The sequence below is a fragment of the Tachypleus tridentatus genome, chromosome 1 (assembly GCF_004210375.1).
Source record: "Tachypleus tridentatus isolate NWPU-2018 chromosome 1, ASM421037v1, whole genome shotgun sequence".
Lineage (NCBI taxonomy): Eukaryota > Metazoa > Arthropoda > Merostomata > Xiphosura > Limulidae > Tachypleus > Tachypleus tridentatus.
In genome coordinates, this window is record NC_134825.1 from 98378042 (window position 1) to 98397119 (window position 19078).

Consider the following 19078-nt stretch of genomic DNA (forward strand, 5'->3'; position numbering starts at 1 on the left):
ACTCATAATGATCTTTTATTGAGGCTGACCTAATAAAAGGAGAAGCTGGAAAAAGAAAATTTAAATTCTCACTAATCATTCCTGGTCATTTGCACAAGCTACTTCAGAACCTTTTAGAGAGATACCCTTGGTCTGCATATATGTTTCCATCTCACAACGGATCACATCAAAAACAGCTTGGACTGAGAGTGACTTCTCTCTCGGTTGTTAACAAACTCGAGATAGCAGAAGAAGAAGAGAAGAGGTCTGGCTTGACCTCTGTAGTAGAAACATTAAGTTCAGAATTCATATCGGTCAGTACACAGTAAATTATCACAACAGTCAAATTGACAGAAACCTGTGCCAAATGCTTCGCCAAGAAAAAGTGATTAAATTATTAGGATGAGGTGCTTATATACAGTACTCAGATAGAGAGTGCATTGAAGTTAGTGGAAAAAACCCTGCAATTTAGAATTTGCCAAAAGCATTCAAACAGAGTATATAAGAAAAGTGTTCACAATAGTTAGATGGGCAAAGAGTGGAAACTGAGGATTGAGAAATAGCTAGTGTCAGCAGATGATAAGAATTCTTTGGTTTTTTTTAAATATGCACCAGCTGTAATGTACAGGTTTATGGAATTAGGAGAACCTTAGAAGTAAAAAAACTCATGGCCTGGCAAAGAAATAGTCAGAAAGACACTAATTATGATATTAATCATTTAGATTATAATATCAAATCAATCATACAGGTTGAGAAAAATATTTCAAAATTGAAAATGAAATTAAACATGTCTGTTTATGGCAGTGCCAAGTTTGAGAATTTAGTTAATTCCAAATGCAAATACTAATGGGAAGCTACTGCCCACAGAGAATGTGTCACTCTCCCACTGGTGGAGGGCTATTGATAAATAATGATTACATGTAGACATCAACAGTTCCTATCAAAACATGATTGATGATCGTTAAGTTCAAGGCTAAATGATGTACACAATATCTTAAGATTAGGCACATTAAAAACAGCTGCTGTGTGAAGAGCATTTTGGAAAAAAGTATTTCTGATGTTTTTTTTCAAAACTGACTTAGAAAAAGTTTGGAATTTGAAAATTTTAAAAATCACAGAAAAAAATAAATCAAATTACACAAATTTTTTTAAAGTCAAACTAAGATATTATTTAGTAAGATAAAACATGGATATCAATGAATCCCAAAGGTCTGAGAAATGATATCAAATTATTAAACTGTACTTTACATTAGTTTTTTAAATTTACATCCAACTTTAACCTATAGAGGATTGTGGATTATAAACATTAATAAAAAAAATATATTTTTTGTTAACTATTTTAGATGTACCTCTTTAATGTTCTTTTCTAGCTGTTCATCATGATTTGTTGCCATAGTTACAGTTGAAGGTTGAGACTTCATGAAAAGTTTATCTGTAATTTTTTCATCACCTTTAGAACTGCTTTTCCTACATTACATGTTCCAAATAAGGGAGGAGAGAGAGAGAGAGAGAAAAAAAGAAAGTTTGTAGAATTTGGTTGCAAAAATAAAATTGGTTCAAGCTATAAAATTATGTAAATCACATTTACTATTTACTTAGAATAGGTTTACAATTCAGTTTATTATTTCAATGCCTGTAGTATGATGACATATTTCAATTTGCAAAGCACAATATGTCAGTTATTAAAAAACAAAAACAAATTTAAACTTCAAACATAAATAAATTAAACATACCTTTTACCCACAGATGAATATGAGGTATCAAAAGCAGGCAATTCAAAATCACCATCAGATGAATTATCTGTGCCACTGTCTATTTGTTCTATGCTGGGTGGAGAGGGTGTTGGAAAAGTAATATATTTTTCTTCATTTCCAGTATTCTACAAAACATTAAAATATGTAATATAGAAAAGGTTTATTTCCACATGAAAGCATATATTTGTTAACTAATTACAAATAACATAACTTCTAAGATATTTTAGATATCCAATCTAATCTGAATTGATGTTTCAAGTAATAAATATGAAGTGCTACATTACCATGTTAATATAAATAAAAAAAACATTAAACACTGTTAAGTACAAGATAAAGCTATGCTTAATATATATCACTCCCCTATTTTAAAACAAAAATTGAATTTTGCTGTTTGACAATCTCACACATTTGAATTTCCTGCAAGAAAATTTAATTCTATAAACATAAAATATGCTTAAAGAACAAGAAAATTGAATTAATCTACAATAAACTATAGTTCAAATTAAACAAAAAATAACTTAATAAAATGACTCATTGCCTTAACCATTTTTTTTTATTTGAATGTGTTGATTCACAAGGTGTGTTGGTGTATTTTTAATTTTCAGAACTATATTTCTATTTCTGGTTATTTATTTGTTTGGAATTAAGCACAAAGCTACACCATGCTCTGTACTATCTGTGCTCTGTCCACTACAGGTTTTGAAACCCAGTTTTCAGGGGTGCAAGTCTGCAGAAACACCAATGTGACACTGGAGGATTTTTTTTAAACTGTGGCCTTTAACTTTTAACCCTAAAATCAGTGAGATTATTACCAACTCCAAGTGAAATAGCCTAAGAGGTTGGATTAAAATATGTTTATAACTCTAGTAATTATGAAAAAATAGATTTCTACAGGGCAGATGCACAGAAAGACAACTGCTTCTCACCCATCCTTTTCTTTAAACAGAGCTAAAAATGCACCAAATGAAATATACACTATTCTTCTAGAAAATCAAAACAGAATTATTTTGTTTTAAAGTTTTACTGTCTCAAGTCTATTTTTAATAGAACCATGGCAGGTTAGTGAAAATGTTTTGTTAGTATTCCAATTGTTTACCTAAAAGTATAAAATCATTGTTTTTAGTAAATAACAATCACAATATAGTATTAATATAAGGTAATTTATAAAAAAAATACATGTAATATAAAAAAAAATTACATTCCATAACAATCATGAAAAAAATGTAGATGTAAAACTAACACTTCCAATTTATACCAAATTTGAGGAGAAAAATTCAGCCTGAAGGATTTAAAGGGTCAAAAGGTAAAGAAAAAACATTTAATCATTGGATCATCTCATGACATTTTATCAACCTTCTGCTCAGAAACTATTTGCATTAAAGACTTTTGAGGTGTCACTGATATAAAATATGTTTGCAAAACAAATTAGTATTCACCTTTTAAAATTGACCTTGAACATGTGGTAAAGATTCCTTTACATAAAAAAAAATGACAAAAGGCTGAAAATATTTCTAAATCAATTCTGTTTCTCCTCTACTAAGTAGAGAACAGAAGAAAACAACCAGCCCTTCTGTTCCAAGGAAATTTGAATAATATTCATACAGTACAACCTATAATTACATTTACTTCAATTTTATTTAAATATATTATTTTAAATAAGATGTTTGTTTACTTTTAGCACAAAGCTACATAATGATTGATGTGTGTTGTGCCCACCTAGGGTTACCAGACATCTCAGAAAAACTGGAATCACCTCTTCTTTATTGTATATGCCCCACTTTTTGTACCTCAATGTGAGTTTGACATGTACGGTTTGTCATTATACATAGCTCCTTTACCTTACATCAAGAATTACCTGACAAAGGTAAATCACACAGAATGTTTCCTTCCTCTCTGCTATAATTTCTTAATCTAACATATCATCTGACAGCTAGAATTGAGATTTGAAGGCCTACTCAATTATAAAATAAAACTAAAGAAACCATATTCTGCTTTTGGGTAGGTTCAAGATAACTAATAATAATAATTGTTATTTTTAAATTGGCAAGTTTTCAATAAATTTTATATATTAATGGTTTTGAAATATGAATACTAATTATTTATAAACTGGCAAAAAGGGTGTTGTTGTAATTTAAACTGTTTCAAAATTGTTATAGTGTCATTTCGTATAACAAAAATAAGCTCCAGTTTTTCACTCTGTAAATCTAGTAATCATACGCACAACACAGAGAATAAAACCCACTTACATTCCAATGCTACAAGTCCTGAAGCTTACTGCTAAGCCACCAAGAGACATTAAATAGATAGCTGCATCAGTATCTTGCCAATTTTGTCCTTTTACCAATATGTATGTAATTTTGTTTAACAAATGGCAAAGACTATTGCAGAAGTGAACAAAGGTTAACAGATGATCAAGAAAATACAGCATAAAACCAGAGTGTGTATAGACCAATATGTACCTTTTCACATATTTTTCTTTCTTTCTTTGTGTAAATTTATTACATTTGAAAACATGTGCAACCATATGAAAACACACTGTATGTTGGTGAAGATTTGTTATTTACTTCAAGAAATTTATTCAGTAGCAGAGCATTATCAACTCCTTTATCATACATTTCAGGTTTATTTTTCTGTTGAAAAACAATACTTTAAAATGCAACCAAGCATACTTATTATAAGAGAAAACAAAATGTGTCAGGAATCAACCATCTCTAATGACAAAAATGTGTTAACAAGAAAAACATTGAACAAATTTCATATTTATATATAATTTTAGAAAACACAGATAATAAAAGAGGTGACAAATACCTAGGCATTATGCATCTACTGTATTTACTGACCAAAAACAGTATTATTACTTTTATGCAACTCTTCAAATAAAATATACTAAATAATTTTCATTTGGTAATTCTGTGGAATAAGAAAGAGCTTATTCATACTCTAAATCTGGTCCTCTTTTAATATTTCAGAATAAGAAAATATTGATTTGAGAAACTGTTTGAGCTTAATACACACAAAAATAATGTAAATATTAACTTAAATTACTGGAAAACAAAAGTGCTACTTACAATAACTAAAGCACATTGATTTATATCAAAATTATGCTTTTAGTTTTACAACACTCTATACCAACTAATAACACAATATTAAAGACTGTTGAAGTTTGATTTTTTTTGGTAAAGTATTGTTTTAAAAACATATTACCCCAACATTAAAAAAAACAAACAACAACAACAAATATTATTATGTTTGATGAAGCCAAGATATTGAAGAAAGACCTTTTCAAGCTTTTCATGTCCTACACCAACATTTACAGCCATGTTTTATAGTGCATTACAATAAACTAGAATTTAACTCACTCTGTTCTTTATGTAAATGAATCCTGGCATAACATGATAAACACTGTAATAAAATTATATATTTAGATATGCCTACCATACTTTAAGTTGTAAATGTTTATGTATATTTGAAATACATTTAATGCAGCAAAAACAAAACAAATGGATTGATAAATAATGTACAAGAATTTCTGGCAAAGTATAAAAGTCTGGGTGCTCAAAAACAGAAGGTTTAGACATCTTGTATGTGACTATTTCCAAATGGATGCAAAAATTGAGCCATAAAAAAGTAAGACCAATACAGATTTCACATATAAGGTAAATGTTTACTGGGCTGTAATGCACAAAATACACTCAGAACACAGTACGATCCAATACACTACAAGAGAATGGGCAAGTGATCACACGCGCACATGCTTTAAATGAAAAATGTAGGACCATCAAAAGCTAAAAGAGACTACTAGAACAAATAAAAAAGGTTCCCAATAGTCTGTGTAAACTAAATCCTGAAATAAAACCACTAAATAAAAGAATGATACACTCAAATGACAACATCAGTCCCTACCTTGGGTCATACGGATGGTTAAATTACCTTCATTAAATAATAAAGAAAATACAATTCCAACAACATCAGAGCCAATGCTACATTAAAAGCATTAATAACCATCCTCATCTGGTAAACTTAAGTAATCATAATGCATTGACAACAACATTATGGAATTAGCCACAAATTAAAGAGTTCTTCTAAATCAAGAAAAAAAAGAATAAAATAAATAACAGACATCCAAGGTTACACAAGCAACTATAGTGAGGATATACATTAAAATTTGTAAAAACATGTATATAAAGACTAGTAGAATATGTTTAAAAATCTGTGGGAAGTATCTTGAAGTTCATGGTATGTCTGCTGAAACTCCACTTTCCTGGTCACAAAATGGTTTTAAATATGGCAATAAACACTTGAGTTTCTGACACAAGAAAACAATTATTTGTGCCTGTTAGATTACTTTGCCAATGGGCAGTGAAGATTATGGATGAGTTCACCCACAACAACTGCCCCATTCACTGACAAGAATAACTCAGCAGCCTGGAAAAAAAAGCATGTTTTTCATGCAAGAGAATCAGACAAGAAGGCACCTAAGTCCAACTGACCCAATCAGCCTTTAGAGGAAGTTAAAGTTAGAAACTTGTGTAATGCTATGTTCCAATTCAGAGAAGTTAGAAAAATAATTACAATTTTGTGAACTTAATTTTTAAACTAAAAGATATGGAAAATATGCAGTACAGTCTTTTACTGCTTAAACAGTAACCAATTCATGAGAATGTAACAGAGCAAGACATTGAAACTTGTCTTAAGCAAATAGAAAGGCAAAGATGTAGGAAATTTGTTGTATAAAGTTAATTTTGTTTGTTTGTTGTTAGGCACAAAGCTGCTACGCATTGGGTTATCTATGCACTGACAACCACAGGTATCCATCAAAACTTTACTTTTAATGTTATATGTCCTCAGACTAACTGCTGAGTCACATGAAGAAAAGTGAATTTGAAGAAAATAATGACTCAACCTTCACATAAGCTACAAAATCAAAATAAATTTTACCTGTTTTAATGTTTTTCTAATGGTGCAAGGGAAAACTAAATGTTAATGATTATTTCAAAGTTCATATCCCTCAAAAACAAACTTGTATTTGTTTCACATTTATAAATTCTGCTGCAAGTATATGCACATCACATTATTTTTGATACAAAAATGACTAAAAATATGTTTAGAAATTCTCAAAATAACAGCCCTGCTTTTGTGTCTCACTTAACATGTTCAAAATCCTAAGGAGTAAAACCTAGATCAAATGATATATTATAGTTAAATATTATATCACTAAACTTTATAACTGACATAATTCACCCACATTTATTTACATATTCAAGTTATAATTTTCCTATATTGAAAATGTATTTCCAAGAATATCATACTCTTATTGGTACATGAAATTTTGCAATATACACACACTGGAATCAGTCCATCCCAATGGAGAAGAGATAAAATGCTTGTGACATGTGTGTGTTTTTTTTTTTTTTTTGTATATAGAAGGCAGAATTGAATGAGAATAGCTGTTTATGTGAGAAAAGGTAATGTACCATATCAGAAACAAAACTCTAATAGATACATATTTGAGGTTTGATTTAAATCATTTTAACAATGAGTAAAACCTTTCCAAAAATCTTTCGTAGTTACAAGATGTTTAATAAAACTTTTTCCACACCAACAAGTAAAAAAAACTAGCTATTTAGTATAAAATTATTTCACCAATTAAACTGCTATTACTCAGTTAAAATTATTATCCATTGTTGTACATGTTTTGGATGAGAAAGATGACTTACATGGTCAACATTACATGTGTCACTAGCTTTGACACTGGAAGGATGTTGAGTTTCTGGTATGTAAGCAACAGACACACTTTTCTTCACTAAGCTAGGTCTGGCAAAATGTTTTTCATCTTTTCATGTAAAGAAAAATGACAGCATGGTAAAAACAATCAAGTAAAACTATAAACTTTCAAGCTCAAAAATACATATAAACTTAAATTTGTCATTTATTTGAAAGTCTTATTTAATGCATAAACTCAAGAAATTTTGAACCAATAATAGTTTTTCTGAAAAGCTGACAATTATTATTTTCCTTTCAGATCATGAAGTACATAACCATACATAAGTTATCAGAAAAATGTGAAATATTTATTTGTTTATTTGTACCCAAAACTGGTATTTACACAATTTTTACAAATAAATTAAAATTCATTTAAGAAACATTTTATATCTAATAGTCACAAAAATTTACAAACTTTAAAAAATAAAGATGATAAGAGCAAAACAGTAACATATAGCTAGAAAATGTTAATCAAAATACATTTAAGAGATACTATAATGACCTGTTGCACTTACATCTTTACTTTTGATACACCGTTTTGTTGAACATGTTTTTTTTCCATCCTAAGTGAATGAAATTTTCTTCACACCCTCTATTGATGTTGCATTGTTAAACATTAGTTACTTCAGTTTTACTGATGCCAATTTTATGGCCTTCATTATATGCCAAAAAGGATAATTTAATCAAGAATGAAAACCAAGAGTGCAAATTCATCAGTGCAGTGATAATAATACTTTTACAAGGTTTAGCTACACAATCTTATCATAAAAAGTTTATACAAGTTTTGTACTTTCTAAAATGGAGGGTGTATAAGATAGGTTTAGAAAGAAAACTAATAATTGAAATTTTTATAAAGAGGCAATGCAAATTATTTAATACATTTCACCTAAACTTTACAGTAAGTTCAGAAGAATTTTGTTATATATAACATTAAATGAAGTTTGCTCTAAAGAAATTACAAAATAAGTTGCCAGGTTTAAAATAAACTACATTAATCTATGAGATATATAAAACAACATACTTCTAAATTCTTTATACCTAATGTTCTTATCACTGGCAGTATTACACCAAAAATGATGAACACTTATAACAATACCTTAAAGCAACATCAAACATTTAAATTACAATATTGGCTTGCATAATATCACTCATACTTCACTTTATCTTCTCACTTTGCTTTACATATGCATTCCAACCTTGTCTCCAAAGAAAGTTTCATCTTATGTGCTTGGGTTACAGAATGTCATTTTTTTGTATTAAGTTTTCTTGATCCTAGATATTTTTCTAACTTCTTACACACTAGTGGTTTGCAGAGATAATCACCTCTTTTGATTTGTAACCAATGTATCCATCAATAAGCCTAAAACATCTATTAGCTTTACAACTAGCAACAAATCACAGCCTTCATATCTTGAGTGACTTAATCAACCACAATGCAAAAACAGGTTTCTTCAGCCACTCTAATGAGTGGGTTACCATACTTATTTAACAATAACATATAACCTGTTAAAAATTACAGGGCAAGTACTATCACCCCCACCCCATCGTATAATCTGATATTTCATAACCAACTCAAAAGAATAAATTTTGCTTAATCAAGTTTGACCAAGAAAAAACCAGAAAAGTACACTTGAGGCACTCAAGCATCAGTAAATTATTTGCAAGCCAATCAAAATTAAGATCATCCATAAAATGTGATAAAAGGGTGTGGCATGCAAGTTTGACTTTCTGGTTTATACCTCAGTAAATCAAGTCAATTAAAGGCTATAAATCTAGATTTTGCATAGAAATAAGTGTGTACTTTGTGTTGAAACTCAGGGGTGAAATGGGCAATTCAGTGCAAAGTGTCACATGGTCAAGTGAAAATTGTGAATTTATTTAAATATTTACCAAAGAATGATTGATCACACTCCTGGAAAAAGTTATTTTATTCAAACCTGATGTTTGAGCTCATACCCTTTCTCACAGATTACAGCATCAAAGAGAAATAAAAACTGGGGACTTTGACACTCACCCACCCATATTAGGTTAACTGTCATCAGTAAATATCATTAAAAAATAATAAAAGACACAAGCAATGTTTCTTGAGATACTCCACTACATACAAGGGTTTAATGTGATTAGACCCTATCAATAAAAACTTCTATCCTTCTGCTATTCGGTATCCTAGAATTCAAATAGCTGATAACTCTGGCATCAACTATACAAGACCATGTTGAATGGTACTTTGTAAAAGATTATGGTTAGCATACTTTGACCCCCATCTATGCATATAGGATTAAAATGTACATTAGTCAGGGCAATTTCAGTATTTCCAACAAAATGCTCAGGGTTAAAAATGTTGCTAATATTTCTCTCTCTCTCTCTCTATATATATATATATATATATATATATATATATAAGGAAAACATTTAAAAGCTCAGCCATCTTCTCAAAAACATCATTTGAGAACAATCCCCATTTTAATATATCTGCTTTCCTTTGACATAGAGTGGGTTGTGACATTTTAACCACAAATAAAATAACCTTAAAATCTATTCAACAATAACTATAATAAATATAATGGTACATATTAATACTTAGCTGTTCTTCTTCTTGTTGTAATAACACTGAATCCTTTAGGGTATCAGATTCATTACTTTTTTTTAACAATATCAGGTCATCCCACAAGTAATGTCCAAAATATTAATACAGAAAGTGCATCATCATTTCTGACTTTGTAGAGGGCTTTAATGACTAAAACATGTAACAGGACATGTATAAAAATGTCCAGACAAATAAAAGAAACTAACCCAAGCCCAACTCCACTTTTTCACATCATTAATAAAATAAACCCTTATAGAGATGGATGTGTCTAAGGAGCACATTAGGATATAATACTTGATGAGTTTGTACAGCAGAAACTACATGAAACATTCAAGGTGTTTATGGTGCAATAAAAGAAAATGTTGAAGGTGGTCGAAGTTCAGATCAGATGACTACAGCTTAAGTGATGCACCACATTCAGATTGTCCTGTTGAGTTTAATGATGACTTGCTGCTGGCTACACTTGATGAAGATGGTCCTGTCTGTAACAGTTGAAGAACTAGTGCAGAAGCTTAATTCAACAGTTCACCATCATCTGCAACAGTTTGGATAGGTGCCAAAACTTGGAAAATGGGTTCCCCATAATTTGACAAAAGCCAACCTTAGAGCAAGAGTGGACATTTGCACTTCTCTGCACTCTCGTGAATGTAACCATTTGTTTTAGACAGGTTAGCGACTGGAAATAAAAAATGGATATTTTATAAATGTTAAGTGCCACAGACCATGGCTCAGTTCAGGTAAACTGGCTAAAGAACTGCCCAAGATGGACTGCCACCCTAGGAAAGTCTTGTTAAGCATTTGGTGGGATATTGTTGGTGTGATCTACTTTGAGTTGCTGCCACTCAATGTAATGATTACATCAGACTTCTGTTGTCAACAGTCAGAGCATTTGAATGTGGCACTGAAAGAAAAGAGGCCTGCTTTGATCAATTGTAAAGTGTTGTATTACACCAGAATAATGCAAGGTCCCATACAGCAAGGATCACATTTGCAAAGATTGAAGAGCTAGACTGGGAAAACTTCCACATCCTTCTTATTCTCCAGACCTTGCCTCATCTGATTATCATCTATTCCAAAGTTTGCAGAACTATCTTGATGGAAAAGAGCTTGGAACACATGAAGGTGTCAAACCTACCCTCTCTACATTATTTTCCTCCAAACCCCAAGAATTTTACAGAAGTGGCATTCAGAAGCTTGCGAATCATTGGCAGAAGTAATTAATAATAATAAAATATACATTATTGATTAAATAACATTAAAAGTGTTTGAAATCCTTTCTCCTTTTCTGAACCTGAAATTGGACATTACTTAAGGGATGACATGATAGTTTGAAGTAGATTTCATCATTGTTCCAACAGAATCCTTTTCAGTTCTTAAGCAGATGTTGGCTTGTTTTATCGACATTGTAAACATCTATTTAAGTACTCCTAAACATGTTTCATTGAACTAAATCCAAAGTGAGTGATTCAGATTAAAACTTGATTTTTTTTACCTCTTTCTAGGCTTTAGATTTTTCTAGCAGTGTGCATCACAATCTTGAAAAAAAAAAGTTAGATTTGTTCAGGCTTTCTGATTTGTACAATAGCACTAGACCATTTGTTAAAACTTGTATACTTTCAGCACTCAGTTGCTACTCAACAAAAATAAACCCTGACCTTCCTGAATACAAGACAACAACAGTGTCCATCATGTTTTGCAGTAGGGATTTTGAATACCAAGTTTCTTCAGATTTTCTGTACATACTTGTCTTTCAGAATTTCTATATTGATAAAATGTACTTTCAATGGACCAAATAAAAGAAAATCAAAACTCAACAAAACTTGTCTTTGTGTTTCCGGGTCCCCATAAGATACGTATAGGTCTTTTGTGAGCAATTCTTGTTTGGTATCTCAAACAGTTTACAGTTGTGTTATCAGTATACTGAGATATTTTCACTGACTTTGAAATACCATTTTTGCATTACATCAATTTTTTTCATCATTTTTTCTTCACTGCACATTTAAGTTGATCTGTAAACTGATTTTTGACAATGTCTTTTATTTTAGTGCATCATGTTTTAAATTATTCAACAATACTATTGAGTGTTTTACGGTTTAATGACAATAATTTGGCTATTTCTCTAATTGATTTTTCTCATTCATGATTTATAATCCTCTCCCTAATAAGCAGATTCACATCTGTAGTTTTTTTGGTTTTCAATGAAGTAAAACAGCTCATTTGGTTATTTATACAGCTGCATGTGTATGACTAGATTGTACATTATCTCTGTTCATTGTACTGTGGTCAAAATGTTTCAAAAATGAATGGAGCTAAAATAATATCACAAACTACTACATTTAAAATTGGACATATTTAATTTTTAATATTTTTGATCAACTATTTTTCAAAATCACCACTTGTTTTATATATTTTTTCTAACCAAATCCTTATAGTTCTTATGATATTTATACCAGATTTTATCTTATTTTTAGTAAATCAGTTACCTTTGATCTTCCATTATACTTATTATTTTAAAAAATGTAATTTTAAATTACAAGCATTTTATTTTTAAAAATTTCCAAACCCACTAATAATAAAAATTGTCCCTAAAATTTAATGCAGCAAAACACAAAATTATGCAAAGACCACTTCCCAAATATAGACCCCACTTCAACTCTTGCAACTATATCCAATTACATACATCACCCTTTAATTCATTATCCCAATTTCCTCATGGTAAATTTTATTTCAATGCCTCAAAACTGGCTTTCTGAGAAATAAGTAAAATTTAAATTCTCAACATGCAGGAAGAAACAAAGAAACCAAACTATGCAGGGATTACTCTTTTCTTCTTAGCATTCTCAACACTTGAATTACTTCAAGAAATTTCTCCCACTCACTGTTTGACTCCATGCAATCCCAATTAATGAGACAAATTAAATTTGATAATTATTTTACAGGTGTTATCACTAGAAACCTTAATCTCTTATACAGTTTCTTACTGATCTCAGTTGTCTAATTAGGTGGTTATAGCAATTGGCAGTTTGAAATTTACTACCCATGACATTAATCCAAAGAGATTTGACCTCTTGGCTACCATTTTTAAGAGTTCAACTCTGACAGGCTACAGTTCATTCTTTATTAAAAAAGCTACTACAATCCTCATTTAAAATGTCTAAGTATTGAATAATTTACAACACGAACCTTCAAAATTATTTCTATTATCAACAGTTTCCAACTAATTTTCAGTAATTCTCACTGTATCATAGTCTTTCATTTCAACATCTCTAAACTCATCAATTTTATTCCTTACATTAGAATGATAACAAATAATCTTATTCTTTAATAAAACATGTTTATCTCAAAACCAAGAGAGCTATTTTTAAAACTATTATTTAACTTGTACTCTAAGTCTCCTATTTGCTCTCATCATTGCCTTAGTTTACCTATTGATTTGTTCATTCTCAACTTCCCAAGCTCCCCACCACTGTGCTAGTTTAAATTATTTTTTAATAACTATCTTCAAATTATCTCTAAACACCTTATTACCTGGCCTGCTTAGCTGAAACCCATTTTTAATCCACAGGTCAAATCATCTCATCTGTTTTCTAGTGCTTATCCCTAATAACTTTCATTCAAGGCTACGAAACATGATAATTAGATCATTCCTACATCTAGTTAGAAGAGGCACTCCAAAAAAAGGCAACTTGTCTATTTCTATCTCTAAACCTCTGAAGGAGTCCTTTATACTTTTGTTCTATTGATTCACAATCTCCATTATCATTTACTCCTCTATATTCTATAAAAAGACCATGATCCTTAGTACAAGAAATTGTCAACATACTCTACAATATTTTTGCTTAATTGTTCAGCAAATTCTAGTCCTATTATTTCTATGCTTCCCATTACATATAACTGTATCAGTATACTTAATAAGCATCTCCACCCACCATATAAACCTCTTGATCATTACTACAAGTGACCAAAAGCCAAGATATATTAGAAAACCATACTTTTATGCTAATTAAACCAATCTTTACATCACCTTATCTTTTTATACTGTGCATCCTTAAACATCAATTTAAAGATATTATCATCAACAGGAAGTGGACAAATAATCAGCACCACAAAAATTTAATGAGAATGATATTTATATTCAATCATACATATGCATAAGTCAGGCTGAACAATAGAAAAGAGAAAGAGATTCATACCAATTGAACAACTGCTGCTGAAAGTATGAACTTAAAAAGAATACTTGTAGAAATAGCATCCAGAATGTGTTGAAGGCATCTCCAAAATATATAGAAAATATATTTATCACAAGAACAGTATTATCCAGTACATCTTGTACTTTAAGACAATAATTTCACAGCAAGTACTTATATGAAATTAAAATGATGTTCTTTATTTTAACAACCTGTTTTTAAAGATTTTTGAAAATAATTGAAATCATAAAAAAAACCTTTTGGTGGATTATACACTTTAATGAAAGAGTGAATAATGACGCAAAATGTTATCTATGTTAAAAGGTATCTTTACACATTATTTATTTGAGACTTGGTCTCACAGCTGCATATCACTCTCAGTAAAATCAAGAACAAATATTGTAAACAAATACCAAAACTAAACATATTACGGTATGAGAAAACATGAACTAACCAGCTGCCTCGGAAACAGTTTCAAAATCTTCCAAATCATACATATCTAGAGGAAAGGAAACGATGGAATTTTTACTGAAGGAATCTCCCATTGCATTTGTTTTAGGTTGACAAACAACTGAAGATACAGATCTTTTTTCTTTGAAATTAGTCATTGTGGTTAATGGCTGTCTTGAGGGTCTGTAATAAATATTACAAAGATTTAACAAATGAATATTTTTAACACCAGTCTCAAAGAAGAAAAAGCTATCCAAATAAAAGTGCAACATCTATACCACAAGATATGCCCACAAAATCAAAGACTGTTAAACAGCATCATCACATGATCCCCAAACTCCTGCTCACACAAGATTAAATTAAATCTTGTGTTTCAGACACATCAAAACTGACACTTGCTATCCAATTGATATATTTTCTCATACAAACTTTGCTACATTATTGTTAAAGATAATGTAAGGTGTGAAGTGGTACTATTTGGATTGAAGTTCACAGAAATGTTGTCAATGTGTTATTATTTTCAACGTGTATGTTATAGATGGGCTGCAGATTATCATAAGGCTATGAACTTCCTATTAAAATGCTTACTGCATTATAGTTAGACATTCTAATCACAATGAGTTGTATAGAGTTACAGATGTGCATGTTAAACGTGCTTGATGATTTGCAAGGATTTAACCTCTGAAAAATGGTGCTTATTCTTCTAACTGTCAGCAACTAACAACACACAATTCAAAATCTCATCTAAAGCAACTTTCTTTAAATAAACAGGATTGACATTTGTCTAGAATTTGTAATCACTGCAAAAGACAACTCACATTTGTGGTGTAACTGTAGCAATTGGACGAGGCCTACTTGTAGGTGCTGAATCAAATTCCAAATCATCAGGACCACCACATTCAGTTTTGTTTACTGAAGATGTATTGCAGTTCTTGAAAAATGAATCTAAAGATGTTTGCTGACTTGCAGTAATCTTGCTTTCTAAACTTTCTTGATCTATCATTAAGGATTTATTTTGTTCTTCAGCTCTTGAGTTACGTTTACTTAGGCTCAGTGATTTCCGAAATGTGAAGTTTCTGCTAAGTGAAAAAAAAATTATTCAGGAATTATAAATAATACTGTACAATAGTTTTAGTCTAATATTAAGCACATTTTATATTAATAATTTATATGAATTCCTTTTCTACATCTCACAATTTTTATCTTAAAAATACCTTCAATTAAAAAGGTATGCATAGAGCTTTCTTTATACAATAGCACAGCTATTCAGAACATAACAGCAATTATTTCTGTTGAAAGTACCAGAAAAGAAAGCACTAAAAAAACTTAAATTTGAAAGTGTTTAACATTTTTTGGAGGGGGGTAATTAGGAAAGTTTTGTTTGAAACAATATCTCTGGCAGAGATAAAAAGTTAGGACAAGTGATTGGGATATTTAATATTAGATAAGCATTAAACATTTTGAGTTTTTACTCTATTGGTATACAGAGTAAATTAATGACTGAAAGGTCACTAGAAAAACATAACATGCTTACCTTTTTATACATGCTGAAGAACTGACATTAAGTTCTATCTTTTTGGATGCAGCAAACTGAGCTAAATGTTCTTCTAAGTTGTTCTTGGGTAAATTAAACATGCCTTATAGCAGTAGCACTATTCATCTATGTGGATTAAATAATTGTAAGGGTTATTATTATTCCCAATACAAAAGATGCAGTGTAGATAAACATTAAGATAAATTCCTACATGCTCTTCTTGGCTGTCCAGATTATTCTCCGATGCTCTTTATCCATGTAAAGTAACAAATAAATAATTTAAGTATTATGAAAAGTTTAAAGAAATCATACTAAATTTTCACCAGACAGAATTTGATTGTTACAAGTAACCTAACTTTATTGCCTACTAAAACAAACAGTCTTCACTTTAAAATTAAAATTTCTTAAAATGTGTGAAGTATTTTTCAAGCAAGAGCTGTATCGAGGAAATACATTCACTTCTTCAAGCATAAACCACCATTAAATTCTACAAAAGCAAAAGTTGCAATTTATTATAAGGCAATCTTTGACAAAGAAAACTATACGTGTGACACTATTAAGAAATTTGGACACTTAAGTACCAAAGCCAAATGACAGTTACAGTGATAGTGAATGATAAAAGTTGCACATTTTGTTTTTGCTATTTAAAATTTTGAAGTTGGCAATTCACCCCACAGATCTCTGTACACAGAGATTATTAAAAAAAACAATAACTAATCACATTATACGATATTTTGCTAAACTCATCATAAAATTAGGAGTACAATTACCAAAAAACACTTTTGATTAATTATCAATATTTCAATGTATATATCATTCTTGATGATGAAAAATCCACTTGAAATAAAAATGTATCTCAGAACGACTGATGTGGGTATTAACACTTTTATTGATAAGGAAGGAACATTTCGACCTTCCTAGGCCATCTTCAGGTTAAGAAAGAGTTTGCAAGTGACCATTACAACAACTGCCACGACTTCTATGCTGGAGAAACAAACAGAACAGAAAAATGGAAATTAGTTTCAAAGAACACACACAAAAAAAAACACATGTTTTTGAACATTGCAAATTAAATAAACACAACATAACCATAGAAAACACCCAGATACTAAGCAGGTAAACATATAAACAAATGCAAAATCAAAGAATCCCTACTTATAAAGTAAATAAAACCAGAATTAAACCAATATAAAGGAACCCTTTTATACCTACACTAATTAATAACCTAACATCCAGCTGCAATGCCCATACAATCCCATACCCGTTTATACTCTTGTCCCAAAGATGTGTTTGGCAATGGTCACTTGCAAACTCTCTCTTTCTTAACCTGAAGATGACCTAGGAAGGTAAAAACAATGTTCTCTCCTTATCAATAAAAGTGTTAATACCCATACCAGCCAATCTGAGATACAATGTATATGCCATTCACAAGAAAGTCATGCCTATTAAATTTTTGATGTTTCACTTTAAATAGCTTCAAATTTAATGCATTCAGAACTTCAAGGCACCATATCATCTTTTACCTTTAACCATTAGATAATGTTTTTCATTCTAGGTGAGAATGTATGATATGCCCTTTGTGTGTTGATAAGTTTGCTACACAAGAAATTAATTTTGTTCAAAAGCTGTATACATATGAATGGAAAATATGAAACACATATATAGAGGGCACAACAAAGGAAATAAATAATTTACAACTAAATACCTAATTATAATACCAAGTAATGACAAAATCAGTTGCCAGAAAATCACTCATTCTATTGAGATCATCAGAGAAATACCCTTAACTTAATTACAGCACACCACATAATACTTTTTGGCTTGGTTTGTTTGGAATTTTGCACAAAGCTACACAAGGGTTATCTGTGATAGCTATCCCTAATTTTGCAGTGTAAGACAGCTAGTCATCACCACCCACCATCAACTCTTGGGCTACTCTTTCACCAACAAATAGTGGGATTGACCATAACATTATAATGTCCACACTGATGAAAGGGCAAGCACGTTTGATGTGACAGTGATTCAAAACCGTGACCCTCAGATTACAAGTCGAATGCCTTAATTATCTGGCCATGCTGGGCCAATACTGTTTTAAAAAATGTAAAAGAACACAGGACTCTATAGCTCATAATTGTTTGCTCTGAAACCTATGATTTTATCTTAATCATTATTTTTTGATCAGCCCAATAAACTCTAAACTGACAGTTTATCCAAGTCCTAATGAACAGCCACCTATGTGAACGACAAGGAAAACTTTTTAAACGCTTTAATCAACAAAAATTTGGTAATGACGTTTAAGCTCTTGGGCAGCTCATACTCTTAGATTTCTTTTCACAGGTTAAAACTTCAATTTTTCTAAACTAGGAATCATTTTCATAGTATTATTGTCCGTATTTACTGCCTATTCCATATGAGTATAAAGTTTGTAATAGAATGATAACTTTAACAGTTAAGTTTAGTTTCTAAGATTTTTTCTGTATTTAGTTACTTGTAAATTTAAATTATACAATGTAACATTACGTCAGTATTATTAATTTCATTAAATGAATAACAATAGATCATGACAATGACAACGAAATCTTCAACAAAAGGCCAATTGGACTTACCTGACCCTTACAACTGGAGTTACGTTATTCAGAACAAACGAAACCAAAAACTCGTAGATAAGATTAACCATTTACCAGTGATAAATCAATAGTTGTCTATTTATTATATATACTTATATAATATATAAGTGTTAAATTTTCGTTCACTTCAACGCCTATTTAGAATAAAAGCGTTTTGACATTTCCAGCAACGCGCCTTTTAAGAAATATGGTAGATG

The 19078-nt window shown here is 30.5% G+C and overlaps 1 protein-coding gene across 8 annotated transcripts in view; it reads right to left on the bottom strand.

The window, feature by feature from the left end:
* Positions 1-19078, bottom strand: part of LOC143256667 (recQ-like DNA helicase BLM) — a 103905-nt gene extending 84827 nt beyond the window's left edge. The window contains exons 1-8 of one of the 8 annotated variants that reach the window (XM_076514241.1): positions 18861-19078; positions 17025-17238; positions 16255-16380; positions 15539-15796; positions 14725-14903; positions 7451-7566; positions 1713-1858; positions 1329-1446 (exon numbers count right to left, since the gene is read on the bottom strand). In XM_076514241.1, coding sequence (XP_076370356.1) covers positions 1329-1446; positions 1713-1858; positions 7451-7566; positions 14725-14903; positions 15539-15796; positions 16255-16355 — 918 coding nt within the window. In that variant the 5' untranslated portion in view covers positions 16356-16380; positions 17025-17238; positions 18861-19078. Of the gene's footprint in view, positions 1-1328; positions 1447-1712; positions 1859-7450; positions 7567-14724; positions 14904-15538; positions 15800-16254; positions 16503-17024; positions 17239-17466; positions 17591-18860 lie in introns of those variants that run through there. The other 7 variants (XM_076514186.1, XM_076514231.1, XM_076514177.1 and 4 more) reach the window with 7 other exon arrangements.